The sequence below is a fragment of the Elaeis guineensis genome, chromosome 1 (assembly GCF_000442705.2).
Source record: "Elaeis guineensis isolate ETL-2024a chromosome 1, EG11, whole genome shotgun sequence".
NCBI lineage: Eukaryota > Viridiplantae > Streptophyta > Magnoliopsida > Arecales > Arecaceae > Elaeis > Elaeis guineensis.
In genome coordinates this window covers 152628640-152648900 of record NC_025993.2, presented here as the reverse complement: position 1 = coordinate 152648900, position 20261 = coordinate 152628640, and the positions used below count along the sequence as shown (strand labels likewise).

The 20261-nt window shown below is 36.7% G+C and overlaps 1 protein-coding gene across 5 annotated transcripts in view; it reads right to left on the bottom strand.

Annotated features, from left to right (window-relative positions):
- Positions 1-2332: 2332 nt before the first annotated feature.
- LOC105039064 (probable anion transporter 6, chloroplastic) overlaps positions 2333-20261 on the bottom strand; it is a 32214-nt gene continuing 14285 nt past the window's right edge. Inside the window, exons 5-17 of one of the 5 annotated variants that reach the window (XR_012134691.1) lie at positions 19417-19491; positions 17734-17814; positions 17418-17479; positions 13158-13258; positions 12035-12150; positions 8620-8656; positions 6611-6706; positions 4378-4519; positions 4243-4295; positions 3753-3839; positions 3457-3647; positions 2835-3170; positions 2333-2665 (exon numbers count right to left, since the gene is read on the bottom strand). Coding sequence is in view for 1 of the 5 variants with exons in the window: in XM_073244144.1 (XP_073100245.1) it covers positions 3552-3647; positions 3753-3839; positions 4243-4295; positions 4378-4519; positions 6611-6706; positions 8620-8656; positions 12035-12150; positions 13158-13258; positions 17418-17479; positions 17734-17814; positions 19417-19491 (946 nt within the window). In the remaining 4 variants the exon portion in view is untranslated. Of the gene's footprint in view, positions 2666-2834; positions 3171-3455; positions 3648-3752; positions 3840-4242; positions 4296-4377; positions 4520-6610; positions 6707-8619; positions 8657-12034; positions 12151-13157; positions 13259-17417; positions 17480-17733; positions 17815-19416; positions 19492-20261 lie in introns of those variants that run through there. The other 4 variants (XR_012134693.1, XR_012134692.1, XR_012134694.1 and 1 more) reach the window with 4 other exon arrangements.

Sequence of the window (20261 nt, the reverse complement as noted above, 5' to 3'; positions counted from 1 at the left end):
ATCCTCTTACTTGTTTATTTTGTGTGCTGATACTTTGTTTCGAGCTTTGAAGGCTGCTATTTGGGGGTTGAGACTAGAACCCTACTGGCCTGCTCCTGGTATCCAGCTACTCTCGCATCTTCTTTTTGCAGATGATTGTCTCCTCATCGATTGGCCCTCAGCTCAGAATGCGGAGTATTTGCCTCCATTGTCGAGGCATATTGCCGATCGTCTGGACAGATAGTAAACCTTCAGAAGTCCTCGATCATCTTCAGTCCCCAAATGAGGATCCAACTGAAGCAAGTGGTTGGGATGAGACTTGGGATCCAAGAGTAGAACGGGATGCTGACCTATCTTGGCATTTCAATCACGAGGAGGCGGCTCCGAAGAGTCGAGTGCAGACCCATGGAACAGCGGATCTAGGAGCGCTTTAAGGAATGGCAAGCCTCTACCCTCTCCTTGATAGGCAAGATGACCCTTGTGAGGTTAGTTTTGAGTTCTCTCCTGATTTATCTCCTGGCAAACACGATTGTGCCGATTTCTTGCCTCAGAGAGCTGGAGCACCGCCTCTGGGGCTCGGGTCATGACCATCATGGGATACACCTTCTGGCCTGGGAGGTGGTTTGCCAACCGGTGAGGGATGGTAGTCTAGGGATCCAGTCTCTCTTAATCAGGAGGGAGGTCTTGATCGTCAAATATGCTGTCAGATTTCTTATTCAGTCAGATTACCTTTGGAGTAGAATGATGAGGGCCCGAATAGGGAGTGGAGCCAGGGGTCCCTGATCTAGGCAGCTCATGGTTGCTCCTTCATTTGGAAGGAGATCTGTGCTCGGGGACCCAATGTGATGGATGAGGTCAGTTAGTTGATTGGGGATGGCCACTCGATTGACATGACTCTTGATGCTTGGATCTTGAGACTGCTCCTTTCACGTTGGCCGACATTTGTTAGTAGCAGGCGATTGCTCAGGGGCGAGTCTGTGACCTGATGTCCAGGGATGGTAGGAGTTGGCGAGTCCAAAAAGTCAACCGTCTGTTTGGAGGTCCGCTTGCTAATCGGATTCTTGCCACTCCGATCTCGATTCATCTCTGTGGGGATGTGAGGGTTTGGGGTCGGTCTTGCTGTCCGAAGATCCTCTTGCATGACCTAACCCAGATGTACAGACCAATGGCAGTTAGGAGGATTGACACAGCCTGGATCTGAAGAGTAGCTACCCACCCCAGAGTGAGGCTCTTCCTTTGGAAGCTTGCCTGGGATCGCCTACCGATGTGCACTCTTCTCAGAGGGAAAAGCATGGACATTTCGATCTCTTGTCCGGTGTGCAGGCTCGAGGAGTCGATTGAGTATGCCATCCTGCGCTATCCATGAGCGAAGCTGATTTGAAGACAGGCCGGTATCTACTCTGGGAGTCAAGCAAGGACTCGTGACTAGAGTCTTTCCTAAGCACGATCTGTCAGAGTATGACTAAGGGAGAGTACTCCTATGGCGGACAGATTATTTATATAGCTTATCAGATCTGGCTTTCTAAGAACTGTCTTGTCTTCAAGGGTGAGGTAGCTTCTTCGCATAAGGTGCTTGAGAGAGCCTTGTGCCTCACTACAAAGTACCTTCGATTCGATACTGCCACTGATCCCCTTGATACCCCCGACCACTGGAACTCCCATGCTGCTCCTACAGCTCTTCGACAGACCTTATTTATCTCCTAGGAGCCCCCTCCCTCAAGATGTGTCAAGATGAACTTTGATGGTAGTATCAGGAAGAGCAAAAATAAAGCTAATTTTGTCATCTGCGACCCTGATACTCGGTTGCTTGCAGCTGAAGAGTTTCATCTCTCTAAACTCTCAGTCTCGAGAGCGAAACTTTATGTTGCTTAGGCTGGCATCAACTTTACCGTACAAGAGCTTCGTGTAGAGAAGATCTTCGTCGAAGATGACTCTACTACCGTCATTTCCTGGATCCAGGATGGCTTGAAGCAGCAAGAGACTCATCCATTGATCCGTGACATTTAGACTTCCCTTCGTCATTCCACTACGTTGTTCATCTGACACGTCTATCGGCAAGCAAACGGCACAGCAAATTGGATCGCTGTCTTTGTGACAGAATATTCACAAGATTGGATTTGAAGGCCAGAGAATGTCTAATATTTTGTATCTTGATCATTTGGACTGCTCTCGCATCACAATGATATGGCCACCCACTTGTACCAAAAAAGAAAAAAGAAAAAAAAAAAAACCAGCCTTTCTTTTCCATACCGGCCATGCTGCTGGGTGCACCGTAAACAAGGGGTTTGGAGCCGGTTTGGCGACCAGTAACACTCAGAGATTGTTTTTAAAAAAGAGCAATGGAGACGGTGACTAGGCGAGAACACCAGGGCAAAGTTTCACGTTCTGGTTTATCTCCATTGTGACATTAGTGGGACAATTGATCATCTTATTTACAAGATACATACACAAACACCCTATGGAAATACAAGAGAACCAGCATTATTGTTTCAACCAGTCCTAAGTTTTTCAGAAAGTATACACATCTGAAAAGCTGAATTCGGCTATTCTGAGAACCTCAGATGGCAGCATCTATGGACTCCCATGATAGCTCATGGTGCGCCATCTACCTTTCCTTCTCACGTGTGAGAGAACATGGGCAAGCTAGCTGACCATCTAAACAGGCTGTTTGTTGGTGATGGTGAACCTGAAAAGTTAACAGGCTATAAATTAATCTCACTGTAAGGCACAAGCTAGAGGTAATTGATCAAGACATGTAGAAATAAAATCATGAACAGTCACCAGTCCAATATAGCAATTAACACTTCGTTCATTACAGTTCTCAATGAAGCAACGCTACAAACAGTGGAGTATACCTTGCTAAGACGCGTATTATCTGATAAAGGAATGACCGTCCAAGTCAATTTGTTACATATATTCTATAACAACCACAGTTGTGGAAGCAGCAGCTGCTGTAGTAGGGAGAGTACTAGAACAAAAGCAAGGACTGAAAAATCGTAACGAGCACCATAGTACATAATATTTTATCACTAGAGCGAAAATTTCTTCCATACAACCTTCAAGCTCTTTCAATACATAGATCCATAAATTTCCATTGGTGATTGATTGTTCCCTGATAAGGGAATAGTCTGCAGCCGAGCACCTGCCATGCTTCAGTTGCCAATTAGTTCTCCAGCAGATTGAGCATTTTCCTGCACCAACATCATGACAAAAACCAAGAATATGTTTAATTCACAGCATACTTGCAAACAGAGAACAGGTATTCACATGGATAAGCTGGAGTGAAAACTAAATATTTCATCAATCAATATTCCTTTTCTGTACAGAAGTATATGTTACGACCATATACATTAAACAATTGCATAAGTATACACATATCCTCATTTCCCCTTGTATTCTCTTTTTTCATCACATGCTCTCCTTCACACATCCATAATTAGAAAATGAAGACTGATGGATGTCATTAAATTCTATCACCTTCTCAGATCCAATGGTGCATCCTTTTTTCCATTGGATATGGTTAGTCACAAGTTCACAAAGAATGCTCCGGAAGAGTGTTGTTGTGATGAATCTCACTTAGAAAAGCTCTGAGGTTTACTGCTGGCAAATACTAGCCATACAACCGTACCAGTTAAATAGAAGAAGATTGATGGGGCAAACAATGATATCTACACAAAGAAGAACAAAGCACTAATGAGGTCCAATGATGTTCCAACTTGGCAAAATTATAGCATAGAAAAGAATCCATGTATATCTCCATCCTGATGACTTACACTCCATGAATGGGTCGAATCAAGAAGGTAGCCTGTGAGGGCAACACCGACTATCCCAGGTACTGCCCCTACTGTGTTTGTGATACCCTATACCAAGGTGTCAGAAACAGTATTCACGTTAAATTCCAATATAAACATAGAACTGTGAAAACAACAAGATTTGAGAGAGAAATCCATATCGAAAATACACAAGATATAAGACCTTATTAGATGGTGATATAAGAAAAATTACATGGGAAATGAACATTGGAATTACTTGCCAGACTAAAGGCATACTCATATGTTCTACATGGGCTTTGAACTGGCAAAGCCACATAATCTAAATGACTTTGGCATTTTCAACAATATATGGTAATGTTAGTGTACATGCTGATTACCTAAGTATTTGAGATGGAAATGACATGGTGAAACATTCTCTCAATGATATATCTCATATGAGGTGATATAAGAAAATCTAAATAGAAAACAAGCAAGGAGTTTCATTGCATACCAAAAGTATACTCGCATATTCAGGAGAAATGTCTTGATGGGTACAATACAGTCCTGCAGTGGCACAAAAGATGTGTACAACTTACACTAGGAAAAATAGCCAATAGTCACACAAAACGTGAGATTCAAGCAGTACCTGATAAAGCAAAGCTTGACAGTGCCAAGCCACTAGTAAGAAATGCGACAATTTCCCAGGGTGGCAGTCCTAAATCCAGAGAGGAAAGAGTCATGCAAACTGCAGGAGACATAAAGGCAATTGTCTGGCAAATTTTTCTCACCTACATATACAAAAGCAAATAATCAGAGCTTGATAGGCTCCTCGGTAAGACGGTCATTCAATATTTTAAGTAACTGCTGGAGACATAGAGGCAATTATCTGGCAAATTTTTCTCACCTACATATACGAAAGCAAATGATCAGAGCTTGATAGGCTCCTCAGTAAGGTCATTCAATATTTTAAGTTTCATGTCTCCTTGCATTAACATACATCCATGCATGCATATATATATATATATATATATATATATATATATATATATATAGAGAGAGAGAGAGAGAGAGAGAGAGGCTAGAATAAGGTCGATCGAATCAAGTCTTTAACTCTATAATAGGGGTCTATCAATGATCCAAGCCGTTAAATATGAACTACTACCTCAAAACTGCTTGCACACAAAAAAAAAAATCATATGATTTAGATATCCCTAGCTTATGCATCAAGTAGTCAAAAATTAGATAACCTAAATAAAATTAAATTAGATATATTTTTTGATCGCTTGATGCATAGGCTACGAGTCTTTAAATCATATGATTTTTTGTGTACAAGTAGTTTTAAAATAGTAGATCATATCCAATGATTTAGATCATTGATATAGGACACCCATTGTTTAGTTTTGACCTAATCGAATTTGAGCCCAAATCTGATCGACCTTATATATATATGTATGCGTGCACGCACGCGCGCGCGTGTGTATGTATGTATATATACATGTATTTGTGTATATACATATACATACATACATACATATATGTCTGTGTGCGCGCGCGCGCGCGTCGGTGGGGGGCAGACTTAGATAAGGTCGACCAAGTTTGGACTTAGATTCCGTCAGATCAAAGTTGGACAATGAGGGTCCTACATCAATGATTTAAGCTATTGGATGTGATCTACTACTTCAAATCTGCTTGCATACTAAAAATCACATAATTTGGAGACCTCTAGCCTATGCATCAAGTTATCAAAAAATATAATTAATTTAATTTTATTTAAGTTGTCCAATTTTTAACTACTTGATGCATAGGCTAGGGATATCCAAATCATATAATTTTTAGTGCATAAATAGTTCTGAGGTAGCATATCATATCCAACGGCTTGGATCATCGATGTAGGACCCCCATTGTAGAGTTCTAATTTAATCAAATCTGAGTTCAAATCCGATCGACCTTATTCTAATTTGACACACACACTCTCTCTCTCCACACACACACATATGTATGTATGTATGTATACACACACACACACACACACACACACACACACACATATATATACAAAAATATATCTATACATATACACACACACACATATATATATATACATATATACACATATATACATATACACATACATACATACATACATACATACATATATACATACACACACACGTATATATGTATACAGATATATATATATATACACGCACATATATGTATATATATACACACACACATATATGTGTGTGTGTATATATATATGTACACACGCATGCACGCACGCACATATATATATATTATGATAGCACATTAACTGGCAGCTTGAAAGTCTGGTGACCAAATTACCACAAGTCAGTTTATTTGTTCTCAACACTCGTCACTTGGCACACCTGTTTGACACCCATATCCCAGTTCTCATCATCGTATGATTTTTGAATATGAACATTTTTCTACAGAGGAATCCTCGGCATTGTGTTATGGACCTATGGTTGTAGGCAAAAGATAATTACTGATACCTACAACCCTGGAACCAGCAAAGAATTTCTTGATAAACATGTAAAAATTGGCTACATATGCATCTTGGTGTTGAAATTCAAACTCCCTGCTTATGTGTGCAAACTCGAGTTAGCTAGTTGTCTAACATTTTCTTGGTAAGATGTATGATATAAATATGGCATTCGTACCTACACTACAATTGTTTCAGCTGTGATCCTTCTGTAATATTTTTTCAAGAATTGGTGAGTGTAACAAAAAAACTCGACATATTAGATTCAGATTAATAAATAAACAAAGTGGCAGAAACATATCAAACCATAAGTAAGTCATATGATTTTTAAATGGAAATGTAGAATGGTCAGGATATCAGTGTCCCTCCTTACCACTGTCGTCTCAACTCCACTGGAGATCAGGTTGTCAGCAAAAGGAGCTGCAATGGAGGTAATAAGAATCGAACCCAAAGAAGGGAGGATTGAAACCTGAAATAGAAATAAAAAATTATACATAATTTTAATGAATTGCAAAAAGCTTGAGGCAAGTTTAATCTACCAATTGCCAAAGGAATAGTCAAGGAATATAGTCCTTGACTAGAGAAATACAAACTAATACTTGTGCATCAAACAAAGATCCTGTTATGACCACATTCGCTAAGTAGGTATACCGTAAAACAAGCATTCGTACATCCACCATATGAACTGGAAAGCCATCTGGATTCACTTTCATTATGTAAACCACAGTTGAAATTAGAAAGGAGCAATCTTTGGAAGGTAAATGTAGCACTACATGACACTTTGTAATCACATTATCAGTTCCTCATTTTTGTTTGTTATTCATCTCATAGATCATAATTTTGAGGATGTGGATTTAACATAAATACCATGCCATGTTTTAGTAATCAAGCGATCTGCACATATAGCAGTGCAAGATGAAATATAATTGTAATCCATCTGTGATCTAAATAGTGTTGCCCACAGCAAGGGTAAAACAAATTTAGAATACATCTTTTGCGTCACTTATGGCAGCATGTGGCACTACTTTTCAACTCACCAATCCCCAGTTTTGGTGCTTTATGCCCTTCTACAGAGTTTTGCATATGTAGAGAATGTTAGAGAAAAGCATTGAAAAATTCCTTATCCAGGATATACACAAATTTGATATTGGTATTCGTCTGGTCTTATATTCCAAGTGGAATACATAATTTTAACATGACACCATGTTGAATAGTTAGAGCAATCATGTAAGCAGCATGATGGGTGGAAGTCACATCACTAGCAAAAATTTCAATAACTCTTTTCTCTTCACATGCATGGATCTCAAGAATGGGAAAAATAGTCTCAGATAAGCATTAGCGACCTCCATGATGTGGTACAACAGATTGACTTCCACTTTCATGTACACAGCATGCAGAAATTGCGCAATGTGAGATGCCAGTCCAATGATATTTGAGATGGACAGACTTGCATCTAGCCCGACCGAAGCCTGCTCTACTTCTTTTATCTTTGATACCTCAGTCAACAAGCTTAATGCATTTACATTGGGGATATATGTCTAGATGGAGCATTCATTTAACTCAACTACCACAAGATTTCAAAAGGGATATCCCCCCTCTGATTTATAAAAGAGAAGATAGAGTCCATTTATTCTAATTTTTGGATTATGATCACAAATAATTTTCACAAGGTGGGGTTGTAAAGAGAAATGGACAAAGGTTGTGTGATGATTACCAGTCAACAGAAAAGGACATCAAAAGCTGCATAATAATGAGAGAAGAAAGGAGAGGATTGCAGGTATTTGAAAAATGGAGAGGTAAAGAGATGTTTGCCTGCAGTCATAGAGTGGAAGCAACTAAAGGGAGAAAATTGATGAAGGCTTCTCTAACTTTAATCTTAAGCACATTATGCATTTGACAAATTTTGATGGCTAATAGAAGTCAATTAACCATCAGACACCAAAGGCCCTGGCTTCTACTAATCAATTAACTTCTTTAAATGGAACATAACAGATTGTAGACTGATCCTTTTTTTTTTTTTTTTTTAATTTCACTAGCAGATAATGCATGTGCAGGAATTGTTCCGACAGTCTAAAGCAAGGTTCGGTACCGTACCATACCGGTACTTAGATAGTGAACCTTACTCTCAAGTCTCAACAATGCATAACTGATTACCACAATATAAAATCCAACATAACTAGCAGATAAGCAATCATATCAGAATATCAATTAAATTACAGCAGTTAAAATATATTTACTTTACAGCTCTCTTCTTTTTAAGCTAACAACATCTTATTGACTCTACTCTCAATCATTTTTTCCCATAAGAAGGTAACAATATAAATCATTCCAGATCATAATTTGAAATGACAATGTACATCAAATATGTCATCAAGGACTTACCCATGCAGCTTCCATCAAGTTTAAGTCCAGCTCCTCACTGTGATTATTGTACAACTGGAAAAATTAGTAATATTTCCAAATACCCATAAGGATATAATATAGTATCACAGCAAAAGGTTGCACCATAATCTAAACTACAAATAAGGCACTATCTATGTGGTCCATGTATAACAAGTTAATGCATGGTCCACATTCTACACGCCTAAACTTGCATAATGCATTTTATGGTACCTTAAAGGTGCTTTTGCATGAGATACCCTTTTAGGTGCGCGAGGCACCTTGAAGTTTGTGAATGTATTAATGTCAATTTGTTAGGTTTCCTTTTTAAACCAACTATATAATTTAGGATACTACAAATTTACAAAGTAAAACTTGGCTACTAAGAAGAGAGAGAAAGATTTTATGTTGCTCAATAAAATAAGTAGGTCGAATATGGTGCTATCAGGTCATTTCGTTCATTACATACAAGTTAACTAGGCTGTGCACTTAACTTTGGTGAGTGGAATACTTATCTTACAACTCATTGCACCACTTGCAACAAATAAACAAAAATAATATGCAGTTAACAACTAGTGTTTCATGAACAGGTTGACATATTAAGGTTGACTGTCACCATTAATTCAGTTCTAAGTCACAGTTGGCAGATGTGCTCACTTGAGTACTCCAACAAGGTAGATCAAGGACAATACCTTTCAGCAGAGCATGACCGACAGGTTGTTGGAAAATGAGATAATCATAGGCTGATTTACTTAAATTATCATTGGGCTGAAATAGGAAGTTGTATTGCTAATTATCTCATGGAATAACCGAAATTAGGCACATAAATTACCAACCTTTTAACAGCTTTGATCAGTCATTACTTCCCCAGATTTGTAGCCAATTTCCCTTACTATTGCATGACTGATATCAAGCCTGTGCAGTCCCCCCTTTCATTACTCTTGTTACCCCACACTCCCCTCTTTCTCCTCTCTCTTCATCTTTAGTGGAAGATGTGTCAATGACAATTTAGAGACTGAAAGGCAATTGAAAGTGGAAAGAAAGCTGGTTGACTCATTCAAGTACTGTAACTTGGACCTACGTGACAGCAAATTACATCAATTGGGTAGCTGCCGAAATTTATTTTAAATTGCAACCTAACAGCTAAGATTTTACATATTTTGCTGCTTACTTGAGCTGGTTTCAGCTTTCGTGAGTTGCAGTATCACAACATGATTGGCTTTCATTATAGTACCACAGAAGAACAGTAATAGTGTTGTTTTTATATCTTCTTTCATGAGCAGAAGAATTTATTGTTTTAGCCTGGTAGCTTTTCTCCTTTTTTTTTCCTTTTTTTTTCTTTTTTTTTTTCCTCTTTGACAATTTGTCAAGTTGGTTATGAATAGGAAACAAGTCTCACAAAGGGGCAGGAGGGCTGTAATGAGAACACCTTTTCATATTTAATCATACATTTTAATTTGACTTTCTCTTCTCTCTTGTGAAGACAATAGAACCTTGCTGATCTGTTAGCTTTGGAGATATTGGGCTTCAGATTTGGCTTAATCACCTGAGAAGACAGTGATCTTGTGTCTCTTCTCGCTTATGTTGCTGCTTATCTTCTTTCAACTTATCTTGATTCTATAGCCACTACAACAGTCAATTTTCAATTCTGAACAGAAGGATGTAACAAATAAACCATCAGTTCCTTACTGGTCAAGTACTAGAATACTAAATTTTCCTTTAATTTTTGTAAGTTGTAACATCTAAATAGCTTGTATAAAATGCTAAAGATATTACATTTGGAAGAATTTTAAAAGCAACACTGCTTGTAAATCCAAATATTGAAACTCAGACGAGAAATTAAGCAACATCACTAAGCTGATGGTAATGGTAACTGTTGAAAGGAAAAACTCAAAAGGAATTCAATTCATTAATGAGCTTCCATCTTTTTAAATAGATGAGAAATAAATACATAAGGAAAGAAATACATAGTTGGAAAGCAAGTACATACCATATTTAGAGATATACTAAATATATCCTTCCTATATAAGACCTTAGTAAATAAGCATAATTCTAATACTCCCTCTCAAGCTGGAGCATATATATCAAATATGCCTAGTTTGTTACACAGAGTTGAAAATACCAACAGACAAAGACTTAGTCAAAATAGCAGCTAACTGCTCGGATGATGGAATAAATGGTGTTATGATGGTCTTGTTCATCGCGGCATCTCTTATAAAATGGCAATCTACTTCAATATGTTCGGTCCTCTCGTGGAACACAGGATTGTTGGCTATATAAATGGCTGCCCGATTGTCACAATTCATAGGCATAGGACCAGAGGCAACCATTGCTAGAGATCTCTAACAGTAGAGGAAGAGGGTGATGAAGAAGGCTGACGAGGAGAGGAAAAGTGGCGGCGGCGGTGGTTTAAAAGGCATTGAGAAGGGTGGAGACAGGTAGCATTTTTTAGAAGGAAGTTGGAACTTTGGTGCGGCTAGGGCTTTGAAGGTAGCCAGCGAAGAGGAGGGGCTGGGACATGGGCCGCTGCGACTAGTGGTGATGCGGGAGGGTTGCTACGACCTATTGTGGAAGAAGGAGAGGCGGCGGAGGGCTAGGGTTGTGGAGAGAGTGCGGCAACCTGCTCTGATACCTTGTTGAAAGAAAAAGCTCAAAAGGAATTCAATTCATTAATGAGATCCTATCTCTTTAAATAGATGAGAAACAAGTACATAAGAAAAGAAGTACATACTTGAAAAGTAAGTATATACCATGTTTAGAGATATACTAAATATATCCTTCCTATATAAAGATTTACTAAATAAGCATAATTCTAACAGTAACCATTTCAAGAAATTTAACAGATGCCAGAATGAGTCCAAATGGTTTTGAAACAAAAGAAGAATATCAAGTAAGATACGGCATTTAGTTGTGTAATGGTATAGAAATACTCAAATGTATAAAAGAAAACAAGTAGGATGGTTGCAGCTTCAGATATTCCAGTTGACAAGATAATTCTGATACTGGAGGTCAAACTGATAACAAATTTAATGTCATCAAAATGCTCACAAACATTCTCAAGAAAATATAGCTATACACAATCAAACAAAAATTTTATCCTGTCGGGAGTAATTTAGCAAAGAAATCATACTGAATTATGTCCAAAAATTTCCATAAAACTTATTTAAATAACAAATACAAATCAAGTATGATCATGACTATAGCCATAACCCAATATAGAAAGGACATATAAATCAATAATCCATTTCATGTAAAATTTGCAGAAATGATATATGAATCAATATTTGGAGCTTCGGTTATTTATTTCAGGACTTTCACATACCACATTTAATAGTAAATAATACTCAAATCAATGATGATAAGCCATCTAAAGAGTCTTATGCATGAGGTCCGAAACAAAAGGCAAGAAGTGAGATACCTAAAATATGTAGGGAGCCAAGATAAACAAGTGTAGTGGCCCCAACTTCCACAGAAGTGAGCATATATCATTGCCCAAACTGCAGGACTCTTGAAAAATGCCTTCCATGGTACATCCTATTGAAACACAAGCTATTAGATAACCATGATGACTAATATTGGTTGACACATCTACTCTTGTCATTAGTGAACAATACAAACTTCATGTTTCAAATCAACAGAATTAGCAAAGATTAAATGCAAAAATAAAGACCATCAAGTATTAAAGGCCCACATTCCCAGACCACCCTTCTATCTCTCCAAAAATGTGAGTTGCAACCCATGTGTTTGCATGCTCAGTTGCATGGCTTATGTCTTCTTTTGAGAGGGGCATGGCTTACGACATATGACAATGTCTCCTATCATGAAGAAAACCAAGAGCAATCACCTTGATAAAACAAACAATTGGGAGTAGATCAAACTGATATTAGAGTAACTTTATAGAGTCTATGCTATTTAATAAGGCAAGAACCTGCAATTTCTGCATTCGGCTAAAAACGCATTAGCCTAAAAATGATGGTAGGTTAGAGATTTTTGTTAATTATTTTTACTATCCTCTGTTACTGATATTACTTCCAAGGCTAAATTATAAAGCCATAAGAGTACAAAAACCAACTAGCTTTCCCTTAAATTATAATGAAAGAATTAAATTCTTGATAGAAGGCACATAAGAAATCTAGAGAAGTTTTAGGATAAATATCAGGGTTATAAAAGTTGATTGTCAAGTTTAAATGGTTAAGAGAAAGGATGAGCTAATTGCAGGATAGAAATTCTAAATATTGATAACATATTTAGTCAGTTTAACCATACGCATTGGTAACATTTTTCTGTGGGAAGTAATTTTTCTTACTTTTCTGTTTCTTGGCAATTCCTGCACTGCAATTTATTTAAGAGTCATGACATTTTGTGCTCTTCATGAGTCAATTTAATAACTCTGAATGTGCGAACAAGCTGACCAGCACTTCTGGATGCTCATTAACACAGGCTATATATTTGATGTTAGCATTATCCTTTCAAAAATAAGTCACTAACACTATATACGCAACAGACATGCACCCAATCATCCTGTGGGAATGGCATCATACCTTGAGAGAGTTGCCCAATTCTTTGAGAGATGAATTCCATGAATTTCTTGCATATACCGATGTAAACAACGAGCTACTGATGCCTGATGGCTTTCTCAAGCCTAACAAGCAATGGTAAGCAAGAATTTAAATAAAATAATAATCATAGAAATTGTCTCATATTGATTAAAGTCGAGCTGATTGCAAAAGTTGATAATCAGAGAAATAAAAAGCATGTTAAATGCAATAGGATGCAATTGCCGAAGATTTTCTTTTTGGCTGAGATGCTGAAATTCCTAAGGTCTACATAGACAAAATGCTTTCAACAATTCAATTTTAATAACATAACCACAATTGAAATGTTGATTTATCTATACATTAAACTGGCTTTGTAAATTATCTTTTGTCGTTCCTACTAATGCCATATGTCAGCCAGAAGTAAATTTTTAAAACCCTTTGCAGAACTTTGATCTACATGGACATTGATCCCCTCGTCTCTCACTTCGCTTTCCAACTGTTCAAAGAAATCTGAGACCCTCCTAGATAATATGGTTTGGATTTGATATGATACAAGTATCGACACAAATTACTCCATCTGTTGTCAGCTGTATGAATCTGGCTTTGTTATTTCAAGCTATCTCAAATCCTTTCTGATACCTCCTATCCATAGAATCTCTCCATCCATCCACACCTGCCAGCTATAATTGTCAATGTTCTGCATTGCACATGACAATGCCATCTAACTTTGTTGCCGATCTCCATCCTCAATTAAAGTGAACCTCACAATTCTACCAAAAAAAAAAGGTTCAACACAATTTAACACACTAAATTCAACCATCATTAATATCACCACATGTAAACATTAGCATCTCCATCTATGCTATTCTTGTAGAAGTAGAATAACATTTAAACTTAAGGCACCTTTCACACTTAATTATATCTGTCTGTTTTCACATTCATATATTTGTTTCCATGCAGCTTGATGAGATCCCTTTTTTGAAATAAAGTTATTAAACCAATTATGACAGTGTGCCAGCACAACTACTAGGTTTTGCAAACTCTCTCACAATGAAAAATGGAAATATTTGTCTACTTTGGAAGTTTGCTACTTTGTTTTGGAATGAATATGATTAGTTTTATATGAGTCATCATTACCTGTTCCTTACAAGTAACAACAATGAACAGGAAGTGCCTTGGAAGTCACAATCACAACCCTACTCTCCCTGAGGGAGATTCTGGATTCAAGGTTCTGGATTCAAGTCATGGTGCATTGCCAATTTGTTGGACCAAGGTGATGTAACTTAGATGGGTCTCTCTCTCTCTCAGAAAAAAGGAAAAAACCTCTTACTTAAAACCCTTACAACAAATTTTATTTCTTTTAAATATGGTGACTTATCAAGTAATGATTGTTCTGCCCAAAAGTCTTCTGTTTAGTCAGGTGACTTTTATCAATTTGGCTCCACTTATCTTGGTTGTGTCTTCTGTTTAGTCAGGTGACTTTTATCAATTTGTCTACTTTGGAAGTTTGCTACTTTGTTTTGGAATGAATATGATTAGTTTTATATGAGTCATCATTACCTCTTCCTTACAAGTAACAACAATGAACAGGAAGTGCCTTGGAAGTCACAATCACAACCCTACTCTCCCTGAGGGAGATTCTGGATTCAAGGTTCTGGATTCAAGTCATGGTGCATTGCCAATTTGTTGGACCAAGGTGATGCAACTTAGATGGGTCTCTCTCTCTCTCAGAAAAAAGGAAAAAACCTCTTACTTAAAACCCTTACAACAAATTTTATTTCTTTTAAATATGGTGACTTATCAAGTAATGATTGTTCTGCCCAAAAGTCTTCTGTTTAGTCAGGTGACTTTTATCAATTTGGCTCCACTTATCTTGGTTGTGTCAGTTAATGTGTCTAGTGCAGTCCCATGTTTTTGTTCAACAAGCAAAGCAAAAAGCTTCAAGTTATCTCCTAAGGGAAAAAAAATCAAACCTTGGAACTGACCTGCCCTGTCCAACTGTTCATGACTCAAATGAGTTGATGTTCAATATAGAAAGAAATTTAAATCTTTTAGAATTCCCTCCAAACTTTTTAACATAAATATTACACAAACAACACTTCTAAAGACACTAATAGTCTTTTTCCTTAGTTGAAAAAGGAATAGTTAACCAACTAAAAGGTGGTTTCTAGATAAATTCTTCATTTGTGTCTTTTGGGATGCGTTCATATGAAGCCCAAAAATACATAAGATATATGAATAATATTTTGTTGATGGAGATGGATCGGTGATGTCCAATATAGACCTACAGAGGCGTCAATAAGAAAAGGGACACAAGTAGTGGGGAATAGCAAGAGGATGGTCCTAAGATTGCACAGTTAAGATAATGCAAAATGCTCTGAGAAGACCATTTGACTTGGTTTCTCATGGAACTAAATAATGGAGAAGAATCTAGAGAGCCATCTTGAAATAGCTTCAGTTCAGTGTTTGGAACATAAATAATCAAGGGGTTAATTAAAAAAGGAGATTACTACTATAAGTGATAGGACATGTTTTGTTTTTTCCACGTATTTCATGAATCCACCGTCATATTTTACTTATTTGATTTATTTTGTTCTTTCTTACTTTGTTAGCACTCTTTTCTTTCTCTCCACAACCTACCAGCCTTTTCCAATATCATTAGCATGATTTATTGGAGGCAAGCAACCAATTATAAGAATTTGCTCACTCCTAGGTCTTCAATCAAAGTTGTGCTTTGTAGCCCACCTTTCTTTAGTGAAAAAAGGAAACAAAAGAAAAGACTTGGATGATGACGATGATGATGAAGGCTATGATGACGATGATGATGAAGGCTATGATGACAAAAACATTTCTAATTTTCACTCTATTTTTTATAAATCCAAAAGTAAATTAAAAATATGATAAAATAGTTAAAATCATTGATCATACTCATCAAGCCTTTTCCCACCTACTTGAGGTTGGCTTTATGGATCCTTGTTCACCAAGAATTCCTATTTAGGGCCACCTCTGGTCTCATTCCAAATTTAGGTTTGCTCTATAAAATAGTGTAAACCTAAATTTTCGGAACTCTCTACTTACATCTTCTTGGATTGAGAGAATGTTGCAGGTTTCAGTACTAAGGAGCTTCATGATTCCCTCCTCTCATACTACAGGGGATGGTCTGAAACAATGGAGACGGGGTAATCCTAGGGACTTGGTGAACTCCTTTGCTTTGGAGGTTTACTTGTTTGTCATACAAAGAAGAAGGGAACTCTCGAAGTTCAGCATTTTTTTAGTGGTGTGAAGCGACGTTGTCTAAATTTCTTTAGACAGAAATGATCATATTAAAGACCAGGAGAAAGCATCAGTCATTTGTTTATATGGAATCTTTACACTCAGAATGTTTTAAAGTACACATTAGCCACCTTCTATATTGGTTCTCCTTATATATTTCTTTCATAAAGATGCTTAGTAAATGCAAGACAGCAAGTAAATATAATAATTAATTAATTAGTAAGATATTTAATTAGTTGACACGCTATCTGTCATAAATATGGATTAGGGAACTGCAAAAGCTTCAAAAGAAGACCAAGGAAACTGCAAGAGTAGTTGAGGAAATGGAAATGCACTGGGGTATGCTTTCTTTGGGCAACAACATGCTTATAAGCAGGGAAAAGAAAAGCATAAAGTTCAGTCATCTCGTCAACAGAACCATCTCTCATGTTTTATATTATGAAGTCTTGTTACCTTCTTCAAGCAGGTGGGATTTTGTTCTTATACTGTATGTCTGATGTGTGAAATGTAATGCCTTAACTTAAGATTAAGACAAGTATGATAAACACATTTGCTAAAGTCAATTGCAGCAATAACTTGAATGATTTGTTCTGTATTAGAAATGTTATATCATCAGAAGCTCTTTGTAATGAAAAAGCAGCTCAACCTGACAATGCATTTGGAAGTTGCATTTTAAGACTGCAACCATATAAGAGAACAGAATATTCAAATGCTGATTTTACGTAAGCAAATCTTTTCGTATAGCTGTAGATAAGATGAAATATGTGAAGATCTTAACATTTTAAAAATTCAGTTAATAAAAACAATATGACCATGGCCAATGCTATGATGGAAAGTCCACCAATCATGATGTCACATAAATCAAGACAGTAAACCAATAAAAATTAATGGCAAATCCTCAGCGAGAACCAAGAGAAAAGTGCTGAATACCCCGAATATATCAGGACACTTAGATTTTTTAAAAATAGAAAGGAATAGAACCGCACTTACCAAAAAGGTAGTCTCCATCAAATGGCGATCGCCCTTCTTTAACAAACTCAAATCCCAAACACCTTGTATAACAATAAAAGCAAATTGACATGCAAGTGTTAACTAAGATTCAAATCTTAGAAAAACATTGAGCACTTTGGAGATCTCTGTAATCTTTATAGCCATCAATAACAGTAAAACCAGTGATTAAGAACTTGGTAACATAAACAGTAATCTTTGCCAATCAATTATATTTAGCGTTGCAACCAAAATAAAGATTCATATAAAAGTTGGAAATTGTGAATGGTATATCATGCATTAGTGTTTGTTTACTCACCAAATAATCCCAAGAAAGCCAAATATGTAAAATACAGATTCCCAACCAAAATTTTGGATAATGGGAGGAGCCAAGAGAAGCCTGCAAAATTTCCAGACAAGATGAGAGCAAATTTCATATGCTATCGTACAGGTACAAGCAATCACAAGATTATGTTTAGTTTCAGTATACACAAATAAAACTGGTATATTTACGACGACAAAGAATAATGTTCTCACATTTTTTTAGTCATGATCTTACTTTTGCCCTTCAATTTGCATACTTTCCCATAGAGATGAGTGTGATTTCCTATACTGAGCTTGACTATTTTATCTTGGTGCCTACTTCTTGGCTAGGGCAACTCTGGGCAAGATAAACTCCTGTAACTAAATGTAAACTTGTTGGTGGATAGGGAATCCGACCAACAATCTTGTTGGTCATGCAGTTTAAGCTCATTCAATCAGGATGGACCTCCAAGAATCTTGTGAATTTGGAAAGAGTCATAACTTGATCCATAAAACCAACTTCATAACATAGGAATTAGGAATTAGTCTTGTTGATTGAGATTATAAATTTACTAGCACTTGGCACATGCAATGCACATGACAATGCATATGGGAAATACACATACGCATGGGAGAGGGAGATCTTGAATCTTTGAGATTGTTCAGACTCTAAAGAGAAAGCATGGAAAAGGAAGGAAAGAATAGAAGTGGCTCAATCACAGTATTTGAAAAAGAAATGAAAATGGACATAAAATCTCACTTGCTTCTGTATTTAGAGTCTGAAATCCTCAGGAAATTGAGTCTCCAGCATCGAGAAAATATTAAAATAATAGATTTGAAAAGGGAGAGTTCCCACCATGATAATAAGACATGCGCACGCATCGCACCATCATGATAATAAGATGCGCACACATGCATGTGCGCACACAACCACATCCCCCCCCCCCCGACTTCCACAATTAGAAAAAAAGAGTTCATGAACAACCATACATGAGTTAAAATTTTTCGGATAGATTATGATCAAGGGCATAAGCTTATTGAGCGAAAATCTTTCTGACCATGCATTATTGACTTTGTTCTTTTTAATGAACATACACATGAAGCCTAATTAGAAACAGATCATCCAATATATTACAGCAACACTTGTTTGGGTTTTGGAGAATCTAATCAGGAGGTAGACTGAATAACTGTTTACTAATACAATTGGTCTAAATTATCAACATGTAGATGTCCACACATTCTTCAAGCCAACAGATCAAACTTGATTCTAAATACTGTTTACAGTAAGAAAATGGTATGATCCAATATTTCCAGTAGCCCAGCGTGTCCAATGAAAAACACCTTCAGTTTGACAATACTGTGGAGCCTGGACAAGGGGCAAAATATTTCTAGTTTCCCAATAATTTTCTTAATAGCATTCTAGTACCTAAGGTGATCATATGCTGTCTTCTCTGAAAAAGTGTGGGCAGGTATTTCATCTAGCAACATTGAAATGCATGTAGAAAATCAACTGTCAGGATATTGTATTTATATGATAATACTGTGACATGCTGCTACAGCTAATGTGCTAAAAAATTATACATGATGAAAGCAATTGTTGCATGATATATTGATATGCAATATTCAAACTGCAGTATACCTGAAATTGTGCCTGAAACATATTTAAGTAATTTAACTACCACCAAGTTCAGAAATGTACCCCAAGATGCTTCCTACACTCAAACCACCAAAAACAAATGCAACTGCTCTCGAGCGTTCTTGCAAGGGAATAGATCTGCATAAGGTTGGATAACCACCCATGTTAAGTGAATAACAAGTTAAATAATATCATGTCAAACATTTAATGAAAAAAATTAATTGTTAGGTTTGCTAGAAGACAAAAGGGGAAATCATGAAATGAATCATTGTCTTAACATACTATATTATATTGAATCCTGAAGTCCTTATTTATGATTATTAATTTTGCCATTGATTCACAACTAATTGCATAGAGAAAAAAGCCATGATACACCCAAATTAGATCTTTTACTTAATAAGACCGAATGTTTAAAAACTTAGACATCTTGAAACTCATCATAAGATAGATTACTTTGTTGAAAGCTATAATTCATGCTGCATATTGAAATTTAATCTTGAAGACATCTTGGTCATAATTACAATCATGATAATCAAAATCGTCTAGCATTTTCCCAACTATTTGGGTCAGCTTTATGGATCCTCATTCGCCAAGTATTCCAGTCAAAGGCCACTTCTAATGTTATACCAAGTTTCTCCATGTCCTTCCTAATCTCTACCCATGTTAATCTGAAGCTTCCTCTTCTTTTCTTACAACCCTCAGCACAAATTGAAGTACCTCATCTAACAAGAGCATCTTCATATCTTTGTTGTACATATCTGTACCATCTCAATTAATTTTCCATCACTTTGTCCTTAATTTGTGCAATTCCTACAGCTCCTCTACTATATTCATTACTTAATCTATCCTTCCTAGTTTTATCATATATCCATTTTAGCAATCTCATTTCTATCACACCTAATTTGTTT